The sequence below is a fragment of the Haematobia irritans genome, chromosome 3, assembly GCF_050003625.1.
Source record: "Haematobia irritans isolate KBUSLIRL chromosome 3, ASM5000362v1, whole genome shotgun sequence".
NCBI lineage: Eukaryota > Metazoa > Arthropoda > Insecta > Diptera > Muscidae > Haematobia > Haematobia irritans.
In genome coordinates this window covers 211,717,967-211,738,085 of record NC_134399.1, presented here as the reverse complement: position 1 = coordinate 211,738,085, position 20,119 = coordinate 211,717,967, and the positions used below count along the sequence as shown (strand labels likewise).

Below are 20,119 nucleotides of genomic sequence, written 5' to 3'. Positions count from 1 at the left end.
TAAAGCGAAAATGTAATATAAAAAATTTTTCGGAAAAGCCTAGTTTTCGAGATATCGACATCAGAAAATCGTTTTCCTTTACATTTTTGTTAATTCTAACTGCACCTTTTCATGAATTGAATGAAATTGCGTTTGTTTTTGCCTTTTTGGTAAAAATAGTACATTTTAAAGAGAAAATATTAAGTAAACATTTTATCGGAAGAGCGTAGTTTTCGAGATACCGTCCCTTGAACATTGGCGTATAGGTTGACGGCCTTCGGCCTAGGCTTGCCAGATGGCCGGGATTCGCCTGGATTGTCCCGGAATTTCGTCTCCAGGAAGTGTCCCGAATCGTTTACAAAAAAAAATCAAAAACAACGCGTTTGAGACGAAATTTCTAGCATAGAATTATTGTCGCATTGTGGTTATGCAAAAACGATAAGTTGTTTATCCATATTACTCGTCTTTCTTCTCTCCCTGCAGGAGTATTTACTCCAAAGTATTAAAATATTTAATGAAATAAATAAAAATAAATGTAATTAGGTTAGCAATTTGCTTTGAATTGTATAAAATCTATCAACATTTAGTCTATAGAGGCGTTGGTTTATTAAATGAATAAATAAATAAATAAATAACCAATTAGGTTAGATTAGTGACAGACTCCCGCCCTCGTTGCAGTCGGGTCTACGGCCCGGGGCGGATACAGGGTTTAAAATAGAGGTGTGCATGTGAAACGAAATTGTCGTAACTCACGAAAATTCTCGTGACTCACGGGGACGGCAACGGCGTGAGTGTGCATGAGCGTGATTAGCCAACTAAATTGCGTGCGTGAGTCACGAAAATAATATCTTCGTGAGTGTGCTTGAGTAACGAATTTCGGAAAAACACGCTCACGAAAATAAACCCGCTTACGAGCTGAATTCATTTATAATTTTAGTAACATCCTAGATGGTAAGAGTTTTATAATGCACTCGAGGTTTTTCGTGAGTCACGACGTTTAAAAGATTTTCGTGCGTGAGTACAAATTTTCTTTTCGTGAGGGTGAGTCCTACCAAAAAATATAGTGCGTGAGTATGCGTGAATAAAATTTCTCCGTCGTGAGTGTGAGCAAAGTATTACTCACGGGCACACCTCGAGTTTACAACCCTGTCCAAGGACCGCAAACCCCCATTTGAGTATGCCTATTTCCCAAATAACTCGAAAATACCAACTCCAAAGGGCTATAACAACAAGTGGCAGACTCACTTTTAGACCAATCAGTCAACAAATATTAAATAAATGATTTTACATAAATTTCGATGAAAATGGTAATGAATTGTTGTTGTAGAAGCAATTACCAGTTTAGCGAGGCAGACTGCTTTTGGAGAATTTATATTGAAGGATTCTGACAATATTCTTCACAACGATAGAAACAAAACAACACGGTGCCACTTTGACAACAGGGTTAATCTACATTAATATGACCCTTAAAATATACCTATAATTTTTGGCATTTTACTTATTTCTATTTATTTTAAAATTTTATTGACGACATCAGTTTCGACACAAATGTGTGATTTTGTTGTTGTTGTAATTTTGTGTTTGTCATCCGGTCCGTTAATCCCTAAAGTACCTGTACTTTGAGTGTGTATGCTCGCTCTTTACAAGTAGCAGCGTAAACATAATCTTAGGGGGTGTGATTGTGTAGTGATTTCTAAGAATATTCTCACTCATTCTTTTCCTTTTGAAATAGTTCTATTTAGTTTCTTTTTTATAATTTCAACACGGTTGTACAACTCACTACGACGGAAAAGAGGAACGAAAAATTACTCACTTAAAGATTGCCATAAATAAAAGTGACTCGTCTTTTTGAAAAAATATATTTTTTTTTGCAAAAACAAAGTCTTGCGATAATTTACCAAAAGTTAGTAAAAACAAGTATATACAGCACTAAGTTCGGCCGGGCCGAATCTTAAATACCCACCACCATGAACCAAATATTAGGGTTTCCTTTGAAATTTCAGGAGGGATTGAGGACTTGAGGACACTTCCCGAAGATAAATTTAAAGATTTCACCTATGAGGACTATATCAGATTCTGGATTAATAAGAACCATTTTTGTTTGAGTTTTGGAGGAATCATTAACATCTCTTGTAAGTGTGCAAGAAAATTGTAAAATAACGTCTTGCTTTGAAATCTTAAATCTGTAGATTTTCACCCGAGAAGTATCTGAAATCTGAAAATTTTACATTGAGCTTCAAGCAATTTTCATGATCAGTGCGCCTTCTATACCCTCAAGAAATGAAGTCGGTCTATATGGAGGCATTACCAAAAGGACCGATAAAAACTTAATCCGATACACGTTTTTGGGAGCCTAAAATAATATTTACAATTTCAGGCAAATCGCATAAAAACTACGGATTCTAGAAACCCAAGAAGTAAAATCGGGATATCGGTCTATATGAGGGCTATACCAAAACATGGACCGATACTCACCATTTGTGGCACACCTCTTTATGGTCCTCAAATACCTATAAATTTCCAATTTCAGACAAATTGTATTTAAACTACGGATTCTATAAGCCGAAGACCCCAAATCGGGAGGTCGTTTTATATGGGGACCATACCAAAACATGGACCGATACTCACAATTTTTGGCACACGTATTGGTGGTCCTACAATACCTCTAGATTTCCAATTTCAGGTAAATTGAATAAAAACTGCGGTTTCTATAAGCCCAAGAAGTAAAATCGGGAGATCGGTCTAAATGGGGGCTATACCAAAATATGGACCGATACTCACCATTTTCGGCACACCTCTTTATGGTCCTAAAATACCACTAGATTTCCAATTTCAGGCAAATAGGATAAAAACTTCGGATTCTAGAAGCCCAAGAATTAAAATCGGGAAATCGGTCTATATGGGGGCTATACCAAATATGGACCGATACTTACCATTTTCGGCACACCTCTTTATGATCCTAAAATACCACTAGATTTCCAATTTCAGACAAATTGGATAAAAACTACGGTTTCTATAAGCCCAAGACCCCAAATCGGGAGGTCCTTTTATATGGGGACCATACCAAAACATGGACCGATACTCACAATTTTTGGCATACGTATTTGTGGTCCTACAATACTTCAAGATTTCCAATATCAGGTAAATTGAATAAAAACTGCGGTTTCTATAAGCCCAAGAAGTAAAATCGGGAGATCGGTCTATATGGGGGCTATACCAAAATATTGTCCGATACTCACAATTTTTGGCACACGTATTTGTGGTCTTACAGTACCTCTAGATTTCCAATTTCAGGTAAATTGAATAAAAACTGCGGTTTCTATAAGCCCAAGAAGTAAAATCGGGAGATCGGTCTATATGGGGGCTATACCAAAACATGGGCCGATACTCACCATTTTTGGCACACCCCTTTATGGTCATAAAATACCTCTACATTTCTAATTTCAGGCAAATTGGATAAAAACTACGATTTCTATAAGCCCAAGATCCCAAATCGGGAGGTCGGTTTATATGGGGACTATATCAAAACCTGGACCGATATAGCCCATCTTCGAACTTGACCTGCCTGCAGACAAAAGACGAGTTTGTGCAAAATTTCAGCGCGATTGCTTCATTATTGAAGACTGTAGCGTGATTACAACAGACAGACAGACAGACAGACAGACAGACAGACAGGCAGACGGACAGACGGACATCGTTATATCGTCTTAGAATTTCTCCCTGATCAAGAATATATATACTTTATATAGTCGGAAATAGATATTTCGATGCGTTACAAACGGAATGACAAACTTATTATACCCCCGTCACCATTCTATGGTGGTGGGTATAATAATCACTTTTTTATGATAGCGAAAAAAATACGTATATTAAATCTGAATCATATTGTTTTGGGATACCTAGGTACCTAATTTTATTCCAATATAATTCAAAAGATATAAAATAATTTGTGGTTTTAGACGCGGCTTTAGCACTACTACTCATCTGTTGCATCTCACAGATCTAATTAGGGAAACGTTTAATAGCTCTGATGTCGGTGTTCTTGTTGGTATTGATTTATCAAGAGCATTTGATACCATTCGCCATGCGACTCTGGTTGATAAATTGTGCAACAAGTTTAGGTTTTCTCTGACTGCGGCTAAATTAATATCATCTTATTTGCATGGTCGATCACAGTTTGTTGCGATTGGGTCCAGGGAGTCGTCGGTCCGACATGTTTATGGGGGGGTTCCGCAAGGGTCTGTCCTAGGACCGTTATTATTTATTATGTATATGAACGATGTAACTGATTCGATTGTATCATCTGAATGCAACTTTTTTGCTTATGCTGATGACATTCATGTATTTTTTAGGAGTAGCGATATGTCACGGCTAGAGGCTAGTGTTAACGTGACTCTGGGGGATCTTGCGGCCTGGCTGAGTAGAAATGGACTTAATATTAATGTTAGTAAGTCTAATGCCATTCTATTTAATGATCATGGACGAGGCAATATTAGGATATGTATTGGTACAACTCCTGTCAATTTTGTTAATGAGATGAGGTGCTTGGGTGTTGTCATTGACCACAGGTTGGAGTTTGGCACTCACATAGGTGGGATCATCTCCAGGGTTATGTTTAAATTGCGTAGACTATATTGCGTAGATGCGTATTTGCCTCGATATATTCGCCAGAGAGTTGCAATGGCTCTTCTTATGCCCCATGTTAATTACTGCATTGAGATTATATCTGCAACATCTGGCCTCCAGCTTTCAAGGATAGAAAATGCAGTTAAATCAATAGTTCGATATGTTCATGGTCTCAGGAAATATGATCATGTATCAGTTTATGTTAGTAGCTTTCTTGGTCTTCCATTTGCGCGCTATGTTGATCTCCGGTTGCTTCAATGTTTTTATAGAGTTATGACATCACATGGTTCTCCTCTTCTCCGCTCCATGTTCAATTTCTGTAGATCGTCGAGGAATCCACAACTTCTCATTCCACGTATTTCATCCATGCATTATGAAAGGTCATTTGTTGTAAGAGTTTCTAGACTTTGGAATCATCTTCCGTTGTCCCTTAGAAATTTTTCTTTTACTAATAATGTTTTTAATGTCAGATGTATTGAATTTCTATTGCAGTAACCGATAATGTTTTCTTTAATATATCACTTATAACTTGTCTATTGCAATTTTTGTTGTTGTTCATGTGCCCTTCATGTGCATTAAGCTTTGAAAATTTCAGTAGTATATTCTAAGTAGAGTGAATAATTTTATATTTTTCTCTAGCCGTATGCATACGTTTTTTTTTTTTCTCCTTTTATTCAGTATTATGAGATGTAATATAGTTTTATTTGGCCTGTTTCGGCTTTTTATATTACGTTGTTGAATAAATAAATAAAAAAAAAATATAATAATGGCTAAATTGAAATTTAGAATATAGAACGTTGGGATATTTGTTGTGTAAGGTACTTTGCCCATAAAAAGCCCACACATTTAGAAAAAATCGGGATTTCTATGTCCTTTTTCAACATTATACTCTTGGGCCAGATTTTCTCGATATCAGTTGTGGACGATCCGCTTGTATTTGTGCCCAGTGAGTGGAATATTTCAGGGCAATTGGTTGCCCAGTTCTGTTGATTTGACTGTTGCGAAGTTCGAACCGGTCCTCTATGATAGTAAACAAATTCTACATTCCATAATTTGGCATCACTGTTTTTACCCTTTTACAGGTATACCATGTGTATCATACATTGAGAAACACAAAACGTTGCCATGGCCGTATTAGTTTTCTTTGAATCACGTTCGACAGGTAAAATCTACGGCTTAAGGCCGACAGCCTAAATAGTAGAATGGCACTATATATAGATTGATAGGACAAAATGCCATCATGGGTCTCCTAGTGTAACTTGTAAATGCAGAACATTTAAATATACTGATTAATTATGACTTTTTATTTACACATTAACAGATTCTGTACGATGTTTTTGAATATTATTTAGTATACATTTTGGAGGGATATCATTTAATAGAAATTATTTTAATAATTATAAGGTCTGAAGAAAAATATCTGTGGTATGGGTTGTAAAAATTGCTTTGGGCCCTATACCACTTGGCCATTAATGTCGTACAAAACTGATAATTAAAGGGGTTCTGCAGTGTAAACAGAATTACTTTAATTAACATATACTCCTTTTTTAAGAATATTGGGCATTAATTAGATGTTTAGAAACCATTTATCGCTCAACCTTAATAATATATTTTATTGTTGTTTTTATTTTTTATTTGTTTCTTTATTTTCAGGTGTGGTGTACAACGCCTAAATCACCAAAATGAGTTTCATGCAAACACAAAATCGTACAAGTAAGTAAATACACCATCTTTACATCGCTACTGGAAATTTAAATTATTCACGATTTTCGATTAATCGCTATTAGAATTTTCAAGTTCAACAATTAATCGTTAGTTAGGTTATTCGATCAAATATTTCAATGGATTCTAGTACATAGTACTTGTAGCAATTTATAGTAGGATAATAAAGGGTGATTCTTTTGAGGTTAGGATTTTCATGCATTAGTATTTGACAGATCACGTGGGATTTCAGACATGGTGTCAAAGAGAAAGATGCTCAGTATGCTTTGACATTTCATCATGAATAGACTTACTAACGAGCAACGCTTGCAAATCATTGAATTTTATTACCAAAATCAGTGGCAGAAAATCCGCTTTTTTATCGACAAATTTTGTTCAGCGATGAGGCTCATTTCTGGTTGAATGGCTACGTAAATAAGCAAAATTGCCGCATTTGGAGTGAAGAGCAACCAGAAGCCGTTCAAAAACTGCCCATGCATCCCGAAAAATGCACTGTTTGGTGTGGTTTGTACGCTGGTGGAATCATTGGACCGTATTTTTTCAAAGATGCTGTTGGACGCAACGTTACGGTGAATGGCGATCGCTATCGTTCGATGCTAACAAACTTTTTGTTGCCAAAAATGGAAGAACTGAACTTGGTTGACATGTGGTTTCAACAAGATGGCGCTACATGCCACACAGCTCGCGATTCTATGGCCATTTTGAGGGAAAACTTCGGAGAACAATTCATCTCAAGAAATGGACCGGTAAGTTGGCCACCAAGATCATGCGATTTGACGCCTTTAGACTATTTTTTGTGGGGCTACGTCAAGTCTAAAGTCTACAGAAATAAGCCAGCAACTATTCCAGCTTTGGAAGACAACATTTCCGAAGAAATTCGGGCTATTCCGGCCGAAATGCTCGACAAAGTTGCCCAAAATTGGACTTTCCGAATGGACCACCTAAGACGCAGCCGCGGTCAACATTTAAATGAAATTATCTTCAAAAAGTAAATGTCATGGACCAATCTAACGTTTCAAATAAAGAACCGATGAGATTTTGCAAATTTTATGCGTTTTTTTTTTTTTAAGTTATCAAGCTCTTAACAAATCACCCTTTACAATGCAATTTTGGAAAACAAAACAGCCATGAATTGGAAATAAAACAGACATCTATAAAATTTATATTTGTATTAAAAATAAAAAATCATATATCGGAATCATAGAATCCGAAAAACGAACAGTATCATAAAAGGGAAGCTGCGGAAGTTAAAGTAAGCCGAGCGTCTTGTTAATTCCTTTGCTGGTCTCAACTGTAAAAAACTGTGCCAGTTGAAAGGGCTTGGAACTCTAGCCTAACAAATTGCAAGCATATTCAAAATATCGATAGTGCTGGAATTGGCTCTCAAAAAGTAGTATAACATAATCGGATATTAAATTACGAGCTTATTCATCAGCAAATTTTTATTTATTTATTTGCTCGATTTTGTAATTTGAAGCCATTGGGCGATATAGGTTAAATTACAATAAAAACTACTCGAAAATATAGAATACAAAATTATATAAACATTATGACTTAAGGCTAAAAATAAATAAAAAAAATATTTAAATAGGAAACAATAAATAAATATAAATTTATATTTAAAAATAGAAAAAACTGCAAAGTAAAAAAATAATAATAATTAAATCAAAAAATTTGTCATTCAGTTAACCCCAGTAGCGTACTCAGAGCTTCTCCCACCCTGTTTGTCCCTTCGATCGTAGAAACGCCCAGTCGATATACACAAAATACATAATATTTTTTTTTGTTTTCAATCACGAAATTAATTGATGCAATTAATTTTTAATTGAAATGTCTTCAATCACAGAAATGATAGTATCAATTAAAAAATTAATTGAAAGTCAATTAGAAAATTAAATGATCCAATTGAAAAAATTATTTGATACTACCCGAGTAAAAATTGAGAGATCTAATTTGATACAATTAGATATGAGTAGATCCGAAAAATGGTAAGATCTAATCATATCTAATTACTATGGAATTAGATCTGATCAGATCTCAAAATTGGCCTAGATCTAATGTCTTAGATATGATTATATCTATCCCTATATACAGTTGGATCTAATATTTGATCTCGTCATATGTGGAATTATATATAATAATATCTAATAGTGTCTCATCATATCTACGTAAGTCTGCTTGGATCCAAGGCGGCCAATTTTGAGATCTAATCATATCTACTTAGATCCCCCAATTTTTACACGGGTATACATTTTTGTGATTGATTTTTGTTCAATTAAAAAATGTGTTGAATAAGTTAAATTTTTGATTGATTTTACTCAATTAAGATTTTAATTTGGAAAAATTATCGTGAACATTTTTTTCTGTGTAGTCTGCAAAAATTATGAGAGCGATTTTTTTAGCAATGGTAACCATTGCACCACGGCAGCCACCGTGGTGCAATGGTGAGCATGCCCGCCTTGCATACACAAGTTAGTGGGTTTGATTCCTGCTTCGACCGAACACCAAAAAGTTTTTCAGCGGTGGATTATCCCACCTCAGTAATGCTGGTGACATTTCTGAGGGTTTCAAAGCTTCTCTAAGTGGTTTCACTGCAATGTGGAACTCGGCTATAAAAAGGAGGTCCCTTGTCATTGAGTTTAACATGGAATCGGGCTGCACTCAGTGATAAGAGAGAAGTTCACCAATGTGGTATCACAATGGACTGAATAGTCTAAGTGAGCCTGATACATCGGGCTGCCACCTAACCTAACCTATCCTAACCTAGCTCTATGCTAATGGTAAGAAATTTATTAGTAAAAATATATATATCCTATGTCCAATATATGGCGTTATTTCACATCTAGAGTTGTATAAGTCCGATCGGGTTTAGGCAATACGGCAATTTGTACTAAAAAGCAGTTCGTAGTAAACAGATTGAGTCATGGCAATTTGTACTAAACACAAGTATATACAGCTGTAAGTCCGGCCACCATGAATCGCCTAGAAAGTTCTACTAAAAAGTGTAAAAACAACTGTCATCCTAGGTGAATTTGGTAAAATGGAAAAATAAGCTATTGAAAATGTCAATCAAAGGTCTATGTGATCTACAGAAGTTTTTATGACCACTTAAAGGTGTATTTTCGCTCTCCTGTACAATAGAGTTTTACGAACACCATATGCCAAATGGGATGAAATTTGGTCCACCAAGAGCTCGGCAAGCCAAATCTGGGAGTCGGTTAATATGGGGTCTGTATACCATTCGATCTGAAATTGGAAATCTAGAGGTATTTTATGACCATAAATAAGAGTGCCAAAAATAATGCCTATCGGTCCATGTTTTGGTATAACCCCTATATAGACCGATTTCCCAATTTTACTTCTTGGGTTTCTAGAAATCGTATTTTCAATCCAATTTTCTTGAAATTGGAAATCTACAGGTATTTTAGGACCAAAAATAGGTGTGTCGAAAATGAGGTGTATCGGACCATGTTTTGGTATAGCCCCCATGTAAACCGACCCCCCGATTTGGGATCTTGGGCTTCTAGAAACCTTATTTTCTATCCGATTCGCCTTAAATTCGATATCTAGAGGTATGATGCCGATTGGTTAGACCGATCTCCCAATTTTTCTTCTTGGGTTTCTAGAAACCGTATTTTAAATTCAATTTTCTTGAAATTGGAAATCTACAGGTATTTTAGTACCAAAAATAGGTGTATCGGTCCATGTTTTGGTATATCCCCGATTTGGGTTCTTTGGCTTCTAGAAATCTTATTTTCTATCCGATTTGCCTGAAATTCGAAATCTCGACCGCAAATATTTGTGTTGTGAATGGGGTTCATGTTTTGGTATAGCCCCCATATAGACCGATATCCTGAGTTTACTTCTTGGACTTCTAGAAACCGTATTTTAAATCCGATTTTCTGAAATTGGAAATCTAAAGGTATGTTAGGACCACAAACAGGTGTGTCGAATATGGTGTGTATCGGTCTATGGTTTGCTATAGCCCCCATATAGCCCGATCTCCCGATTTTTCTTCTTGAGCTTCTAGAAACCACAATTTGCTGGAAATTTGAAATCTAGGGGTTTTTGAGGACCATAGATAGGTGTTCCATATAAATTGTGTATCGGTATAGATTTTGATATATCCACCTTATAAACCCGCCCTCCGATTTGGTGTCTAAATTCTGTAGGTTTTTCAGAACCACAACTAGGTGTGCTGAATTTTGTGTATCGGTGCGTATTTTTGGGATAGCACCCATACAGACCCTTGGGCTTATATAAACCGCAGTTTTTATCCGATTTGCCTGAAATTGCAACGGATTTAGTTTTTATCGCTCCCTTTGGTAAGGCCTCCATATATAGACCGATTTCAAATCAAATCTATAGATTTTAAATTTCAATTCAAGGCTTTATTTAATCATTTCTATATATTATCATTCTATACATTATCAATTTTTTTGCTGGAGTGTAACTTAAGTTACACTCCAGCAAAAAAAATCGTCGCCAAAAAAGTAATGAAAATGTTCTTTTTGGATCCGGAAGTGTTGCAAAATTGATGCAGAAGCGATGGATTTAACATGTGCTTGTCATAGGACGGATGTCCTCCATTTCAACAGCCGGTGCACTGAATTTGCATCACTTTAGGTGTGTTCCGAATTCAATGTTTTGGAAATAAATTTAAAAATTTTGCGATATTTTGTTAAATAATTTTTATAATTTTTTATAACTTTTAATGGATTCTAACGCTTGTCTGAAGCGTTTGATCTCAAATATTTTCAAAAATTCACAATTTTTTCAGATTGGATTTAGCATTTTTTTCGACAAAGTTTCAATAATTTGTACCATTGTATGAATTCTTAGACTGTTTTTAACCAATTTGAAACCAAAAATTAAAATTACATATTAAAAATATGAAAAATTCATGTTATAAAAAATTGAATGAAAAGAACTTCCTGTGTAGTTGGTATGCTTGCGAAGAAGTACTTATTTTTCGACAGCTGGTATGCTTGCACGGAAGTACTTTCCTCCAATGTCATGCCCGTGAAAAAGTATTACTACTGATATATGTACGAGGAAGTTGTTACCAATTTGGCGCAGGCATACTTGTACTCATACCCGGTAATAGGAGTTTTTGCTGGGAAGTTACACTCCAGCAAAAAAAATCGTCGCCAAAAAAGTAATGAAAATGTTCTTTTTGGATCCGGAAGTGTTGCAAAATTGATGCAGAAGCGATGGATTTAACATGTGCTTGTCATAGGACGGAAGTCCTCCATTTCAACAGCCGGTGCACTGAATTTGCATCACTTCTTTAGGTGTGTTCCGAATTCAATGTTTTGGATATAAATAAAAAATTTTGCGATATTTTGTTAAATAATTTTTATAATTTTTTATAACTTTTAATGGATTCTAACGCTTGTCTGAAGCGTTTGACCTCAAATATTTTCAAAAATTCACAATTTTTTCAGATTGGATTTAGCATTTTTTTCGACAAAGTTTCAATAATTTGTACCATTGTATGAATTCTTAAACTGTTTTTAACCAATTTGAAACAAAAAAGTTAAAATTACCTATTAAAAATATGAAAAATTCATGTTATAAAAAATTGAATGAAAAGAACTTCCTGTGTAGTTGAAATAAAGAACATGATTGGGAGTACATCTTCTGGAAGTGCTTTTAAAGTTAAGCCTTTGGAAGAACTTCCATTTTTTTTTTGCTGGGACGCTACGACGAAGAGTTTTCAAAGGTAACTGTTATATTTGATTCATGGTGATGGGTATTTAACCCTCTAATGCCCCTATTTTTTGCCAACTGATTAAATTGTCAATGTTAACGATTCAAAAGCAAGAGAACTAAGCAAGAAAAATGTATACGGTAAAATTCAGCATATGCTGCAAATCCTCTTGAATAGTTTCAAATAAGTTTTCTTTTTATTTTGTCCATTTTTGTTGTCTTAAAGCTTCCTTATTAAATGAAGCCCGCCTAAAGGCGGGCTTGGGTATTAGAGGGTTAAGATTCGACCTGGGGGCTAATCACGGCATTCGATATCGAATTCATAATCGTATCGAAAAAATTGTCGATACGATTAAAAGTTTGGATCACGGCATTCGATCGAAATTTGATGCAATTTCTCAAGCGTTGCCAACAGCAAAAAACGAAGCAGAGCAAAATGAAATGACAAAACTAAGTTAGCGTCACAAAATAGAATGTAGAAAAAAACATGTTTTTGGAGGTTTCAAAGTAAAAAGTAAATTGTATTGCATATCTCTTTTTACATTCCTCCAAATTCCTTCCTAATTGGAGGATGAGATGAATATAAAATAATTCGGCGACAAATAAGGAATAAAAGTGCACATTGTTATTGGTGTAAGTACATCGGTTTGAAATGGTGTGCACTGTTAGAAAGTCACCTTTTGTAGGCTCAATGGACGATTTCGGCTGACGAAGGAGGCGTTCAAATGGAAGATAATTTTTGGTGGCATGTCAACGTCAATTTTATCACTTTACAATTGTCTGCCGTCTTAAAACTTTTTGCGAGTGGGAGACTTCATAATTCACTATTCTTACAAGGTGGTCCAGAAGCGTTATGTTGTCACGGAATGGTACGGTATTTGGTCGATCACAATCTCTTGAATATCGATCTAGCATGTGCGCTTTATATATGGTTCTTTGCCAAGCTAGAATGCTCGCTGCGAACACTATGACCAATTTTTGTTTAACTTTTATTGGAATTGCATTGGTCCTAAATATTAAAAATATGTTCATTATATGTAAATTTACTACAAACTAGCAACAATTCGAACTAAAACTAATATATTTACTATTCCTATATGGCGAAAACAATGTAAAAAACATGTGAAAAATGTTTTACGATTGCAATTTACCAATCGAAAAAATTGTCGATCAAAAAAACTCGATATCGACTCCCGTGATCCGAAAAATTTAGATTTCGATCAAAAGTTCTCGATATCGAATGCCGTGATTAGCCCCCTGGCTGAACTTACTGCTGTATACACTTGTTTCCTCATTGTATTTTCACCCAACTGATAGCGGAATTCGATCTGGAATATAAAGACCTATTGGGAAAATAATGGACGGATATGAATTGTTTTTTACCACACCTAATATTTTCAGTTATCCCCCAATTTTAACAAAGTACTTATAACCAAGGAATTTGCAAATTATAGTGTAAAGAAAAAAATCAAATAATTGAGCAAAGGATTTACTTTCATTCATGAAGGAGAGATGTAATTGGGTGATTATGAATACATAAGGAAAACTTGATAATTGAATGTAACACCCAACGATGTATTATTATACATCAAGAGAAAATCCACTCCCAAGGGAATAATTTCTAGCAAAATAATATTTCTCATAGTTTTTTTATCTATGTAGTAATAAGAGGGTAAGTCATATATGCCCGTACTTAACAGAAAAATTGTTAGCTGAAGAACTGTTCCTTGAAATTATTTTAAATAAAAAAGTACAACGTTAACGCTTGATTGGATATAACACACCAATTTCTTTTTGTCAACAAAAAGTCCCCTTTTTTTTGTAATAACAAAAATGTTTGAACTGCTTAAAAATACCACATACACAAAAGTTCAGATATCTAGAAAAGAGCACCACTTCTTCCATATCTGTTTTTTTGCGACAGTATGAATGTGTGTTGGTAGATTGCACTGGTCGGTAGTATGTTGCTTCAAGTGTACTTGAAGTGAAATGGTGGAGTACATGGAACATTAGGGCAAACATATGCCCATAAACGAAGAAAAAATGCATATTTGAATATTGTGCAAACGGCGGGGGGAAAATGGCAAACATCAACTATGCTACAATGCAACCGCATTAATTCCTCCGTATGTATGATATTCCCAGCGTATGCTGAAGACTTAGCACGCGCCGCCATATGGTGACAACTCCCACCATCTATGAGCATTATAACCACCGATATATTCTTTAGTCATCAAATCAAGTATTACTATCGATGGCAAATACAAACACAAGTACTCCTTTGAGAGCGCAGTTGATCCAAGTACATTACCATCTACCAATTGCTACCAATGATGGGAATATTCATTTCATTAAAAACTGGTTTTAAATTAGAGTTTTCAATGTGTGTAGCAGTAATAGGTTTTTATTTAATTAATTTAATGTGCCGGAAAAATTTTGTTTATCTGATATCTGATCGGAAATGCGTATAAACATTTTGAAATGTGCATTACTGTTTCCTATGAGAGCTTTTAGCCTTGCGATTCGGTCTACATTAAGGACCTTATTATTAAATTAAATTTTTCATTTCTGAGAGAATGTGCTACATTTCGAAGTGAAACCAATATTCAAGTTTTTGGATGGAAAATCATTAAATAAAATGTATAAAAAGTGTGTCTCCATAAGTGAAAATTTTTACATGATTTAAAACCAAACATCTCCCTTTATTTTTTTTTAGCTGACGATGTACTTTTTCAGCATCCTTTTTTTGTATGGTCATACTCTATATGCCAATACGACAAAATGTGTTCAAAAGCACACACGCACATACATATTCTGCCTGTCGGTGGTGGTTCTTATTGCCGTTGATATATACGAATTTTTCATCAAATTTTGTTGTAAGATTTTTTTATGTGTTAAGAAGAAGGATCTATTGACGTCGCTTGGTTCTTAACAAGTTTCCGGGCGTGAGATGATGTGTGTATGTTATTACGTTCTTATATATAATTGCAGCATGGATTCAATTGAGTGGATTTCTTTTGGCATCAAAAAGGGATATTTAATATTGCTGGTTTAGCATTTATTGCTGTTTTTTTCGCCACTTCAATTAAAATTAATGCATACACATAAAGCTTAACAAAGATTGAATATTCAAAAGCCGAAGGAATGGTATTATCGAATGTGGAAAATTAAGGGAGTATTCTGGAGTTGAAAATGTAAGAGAGATTTTGAGAAATTATATATTTTTTTTTTGTAATATTTTAGAGCATAATTTTAATCATTCGATTTAAAAAAAATCCCCTATTTGATGGGTTGGTCACAAAGACTAGAAACTACATTTCCAAGTTTTCTATAACAAGGTTAATTTACGTTTCACGCAACAAAATCTCTGTAAAACGCATCAACGAACTGATAACGACACATAACCCTTAATGAGATTTGTGGAACACCTTAAAAAACGCTTCCAGGTATAGAGACAAATTGCTATCATTCAGATAACAAGGACACGACGAATATTCAAGGGCCATATCAGATAAATGAATCTGAGCAGCAGCTTATAAATTAGTTTTGAAAGCCACAAACCAATAGTTTCCCCTATTGTAAGGGTTGCGAAGAAAGAAGAAAATATCGGTTTTAGTCACTAGAATAATTGATCATATGATTTTTTAATTCAATTAGTTTCAAGGAAATCGTCCAAGGAGATATTCCGCCTCCCATTGTACAACATTGTACAACAATGGACAATATCTCTTATTCCATTTTCGAAAACCTTTTAAAACGAATGCAAAATACCATAGGATTCAAACTTAAACGGGGGATTTTTTTCACAATACTTAGCATAAAATTTATAGATTTTTTTGTGTTTAGTACCAATTGGTGGTAGTATAATAATTTAAAACAAAATAAAATTTTGTCAAACCAGCTTGTAAACTGCAATAAGATCAATATTTGAACCACAACACCAAGAGACCGGTGATCGTCTTCCAAGATATGAAAATGGGAATTCGGTCACCTTGTATTTTGTGAACGAAAATTTACTTCTAAATATTCAAGTAAAATTGAATGATAGACACGGTTGCCACAGTTGGTAGAATTCTACCAGAAATGGTAGATTTTTTATTGTTTGGTAGAATTTTTGATGTTTTGGTAGATTTTACAAAAAAAAATCTATAAAATAAAGTTTTTGGATTTTTTTTTTATAGAAATACAATTTTGACAAAATTTTCTACATACAAAACATGTTTGACATTTTCTGTAAAGGAGTAACATTTTGACAAAATTTTCTATAAAGAAATAAAATTTTGACAAAATTTTCTATATAGAAAAAACATTTTGACAAAATTTTCTATAAAGAAATAAAATTTTGACAAAATTTTCTATATAGAAATAAAATTTTGACTAGAGGTGTTCGCGTGACTGAAATTTCACTCACGCACAGTGGTAGCTAATCCCACTCACGCACATTCACGAAATGAAACCAGCACTCACGCATGCTCACTCACGAATTACTTTTAAAGACTCACGTTCACGCACTATTCACGACAATTCACGTGATTCACGACAAATTCACGAGACTCACGATATTTTCCAAACGGAAATCAGCAAAGGTAACAAAATTCAAAAATAGAATATAGTTCGAGAGCCTAATTAATTTCACATACGAGTGTGAATTAAATCTTGATTATTTTCGTGAGCGTGATTTTGCAGAAATTTTATTCACGCCCATTCACGAACCGATTTTATTTCTCACGCACGAAATATTTATTTTAGTCCCATTCACGCACATTCACGAGAGTTGCTTTGGATTTTGTTCACGACTCGAGTGAATCACGAGAATTTCGTGTCACGCGCACACATCTAATTTTGACAAAATTTTCTATATAGAAATAATATTTTGACAAAATTTTCTTTATAGAAATAAAAATTTTCAAAAAAAAAAAAAACATTTTACAAAAATGATTTTATACGGATAAAATTTTGATTTTGCTATAGATCTATAAAAAGTTTTATAAAAATTTTATTTCGAAAAAAAAAAAAATTTTTTTTGAGAAAATTTGCTAAAGAAATTTTGAGACAATTTTTTATAAAATAAAATTTTGAAAAATTTTATATAATTCAATATCGTTAAAATTTTTAATTTTTAAATGCTATCAAAGTCCACTGTAAGTTCAACCTTTTTCTAGAACTTCAAAAGCGATCTTGCTTTGCCGAGTTTTTGCTTCCTTTCAAAATTCAATTCCATAAAAGATGACTGAAAGGTGTATAAAGGTGGCCCACTGTATTTATTTAATTTGAATTGAATTTTACCACAATGGGACTATCAATTTTCCCATAAATTGAACCAATTTTTATTTAAAATTTCTGGCTTCAAAATATAAGAAATTTTTTTAAAGTTTTATATACTTATACTTTCAGCATTTAAATTCCTTGTAATGTTGAGTAGTAATATTAGTACAATTCTTTTGAATTTCATTGCGAAACTCCCACCTTTAAATAATATTCCCTATGAACTATTCTCATGAATGAAAACTCCACCATTTCTTTCTTTATTATTTCATCGATATCTTATTGTTATTCAATGGGTTTTTGATAGCCCCCAATTGTATTTCTTCTATTCCTATTTGGTTTATTCTCTGATGAATTCCCAGCAGGATATCTTCTTTGCAAACATGCCCGAATCAGCTTAAATTTTAAATAACTTAGAATTTTCTTTTTCGCTCAAACTCAAAACCCAGTTGGGGTTTGGAATGTAGTACTTGTATTTGCCATTTTACATAAATGATTATGTTCACTTGAAATATACATGGGAGATGGTGGAAGGTTGGTTGTCTGTAATGTTGTTGTTTTTTCTTTTTTCTACGTTTTTGTTGTTCTTCTTGTCTTTGCTGTTATTTTATGTTTGTATGGACATGCTCTGTTGATGATTTGTTGACATTTAATATTGTTGTAATCACCATCGTTGTCGGTATGGCACGACATCATCATCATCACCATCACCATAATGGTGCTGCAAATTGAGCTGTTGCCTGCCTGAGTTGTATCAATGAATGAAATGAAATGATGAACTCTACACTCAACCTAAATATCTCCTTACAATTTGTGCAGAGGTTTCAGTCCATAAGGTATTGAGGGGTAAGTTGTGCGTTTTGGTCACAAAGAGGGGATGATTCGTTGTTTTTTTTTTTTTTGTTTTGTTGTTTTACAAATTAAAGGGAGGTTTGTTATCGTCAAATAAACAATATTCTTCTTTATTCAAATAATTGTACTTCAATATCTTACTAATATTGATGGAGAACATTTTGAGATATGTACAAGTAGAAGGGGAAGATTGACGGAAGAAGACGTAGCTGTAAAATTTCCTAAAAAGCAGCCCCTTTTTGCTAAAATAAAAATCTTCGTTATTTTGAATCTTGTCTTACATTATTTATATTGGGCGAAACAAAAACAGTCTAGCAACTAATGTAGAATAGTAAAAGCAACACAATAATTTCATGTAGGTGATTTTTTTTTCAAATTATGGCATAACAGCAAATAAGGTTGAGGTTAAGTTAAGGTCGACTTCTTAATATTTTTTCCATAATTGATATTGTAGGGATTTTCGAGGGCAATTATTGAAAAATCAACATTGTGAAAAAAGAGTCAAATCAACTTTTTATGTTGATAAAAATCGACTTTTATAATGAAAAAAAATCAAAAAAATATTTTTGAAAAGTAGTATTTCATTTGAAAGGATACGTGATTTGTTCGAATTTTCAATATCATTCGTAAAAGTCAAAAGTTGACTTATGAAAATTTAGAAAGTCGAACAGTAGGATATCGACATATTAAAATTCTAAAAATCGATTTTCCAAAATTATCAAAAAGTAGACTAAAAATAAATAAATTAATAAAATGTCGACGCTTTGCTTCTGTTTACAATCCCTCAAACATTTAATTTTCAGTTGCAAGGGCCACTTTTCGATTATTCGAATAGTCCATTTTGGCTAGTTGGCGAAAAATAATTTTCCTAATTTTTTTTACTCATAAATTGTTCACATAGTAACAAGTAAGTATTGGTGACACTTTACAAAAATCCATTTTGGCAACACTGGCGATATTGGCATTGATGAGATGTTCTGGATATACCATCAGCATTGTGACCAGATCTCAAAATATGTTGCTGCAAAATCAGCATTGAAATAATGCAAAAAAAAAAATGCTAAACTCAATATTAAATTGCCAAAAAATAGTGTTAAATTGAAAAAGTTTTTATTAGCGAAATTATCACTAAAAATGACGTATTTTGAGCGATTAATAAATACGCCAAGTGTTTGGCAGATTTAAGTAAGAAATTTTGTCAAATCCGAGGACGATTGGACTTGAATTACTTTCAACACAAGAATACCTGGGCAGATATACGGACATCGCTATTTTTGCTTCCGAGTTGATTGATATACTAAATTATCGATGTCAAGACGTTCCTCTCTGAATCTTATATAAATCTTATATAAAAATGCTAAATTTATAATTGAAAAAGGCTAAAAAAATTGCTAGATTCCAAATGAAAATTTTACGGCTAAATACAAAAAGTTAATGTTCACAGTTTTAATTGGACATTAAAAAATACTTGATTAAAAAATCAATTGATTTCATTAGCAAATTTGAAATAATTTTTTCATTAAAAACGTAACTATTTCCAATTAGTTTTTTTAATTTAATTTAAAAAATTGATTGTTTGATATAAATTTTTAGTAAGGAATTTAAAAAATTTTCCATCACATGTTTTAGTTGATATGATAATATTGGGTTAGTCTTTTGAGTTTGATTAAAAAGTTAATTGTATCACTTAATTTATTAATTGAAAAAAAAAAAATCAACTTTAATTGGGAATATTTTGGTGATATTTTTTTCTGTGTAGTTATTGTGACAGCCGGTTATTTTAGACTCAATTAGACTATTCAGTGATATCACAGGTGGCGAACTTCTCTCTTATCAATGAGTGCCGCTCGGTTCTATGTTTAGCTCAATGACAAGGGCGTGCGTCTATTGGTATGAAACCACTTCGAGAAGCTTTGGAACTCGTAGAAATGTCACCAGCATTATTGAGAGGGGAAATTGAAAT

At 33.6% G+C, this 20,119-nt stretch overlaps 1 protein-coding gene across 1 annotated transcript in view; it reads left to right on the top strand.

The window, feature by feature from the left end:
* arm (armadillo) overlaps positions 1-20,119 on the top strand; it is a 59,340-nt gene that overhangs the window by 10,299 nt on the left and 28,922 nt on the right. The window contains exon 2 of the mRNA XM_075302645.1: positions 6,259-6,318. Within this exon, the coding sequence (XP_075158760.1) occupies positions 6,288-6,318 (31 nt within the window). The 5' untranslated portion in view covers positions 6,259-6,287. The remainder of the gene's footprint in view (positions 1-6,258; positions 6,319-20,119) is intronic.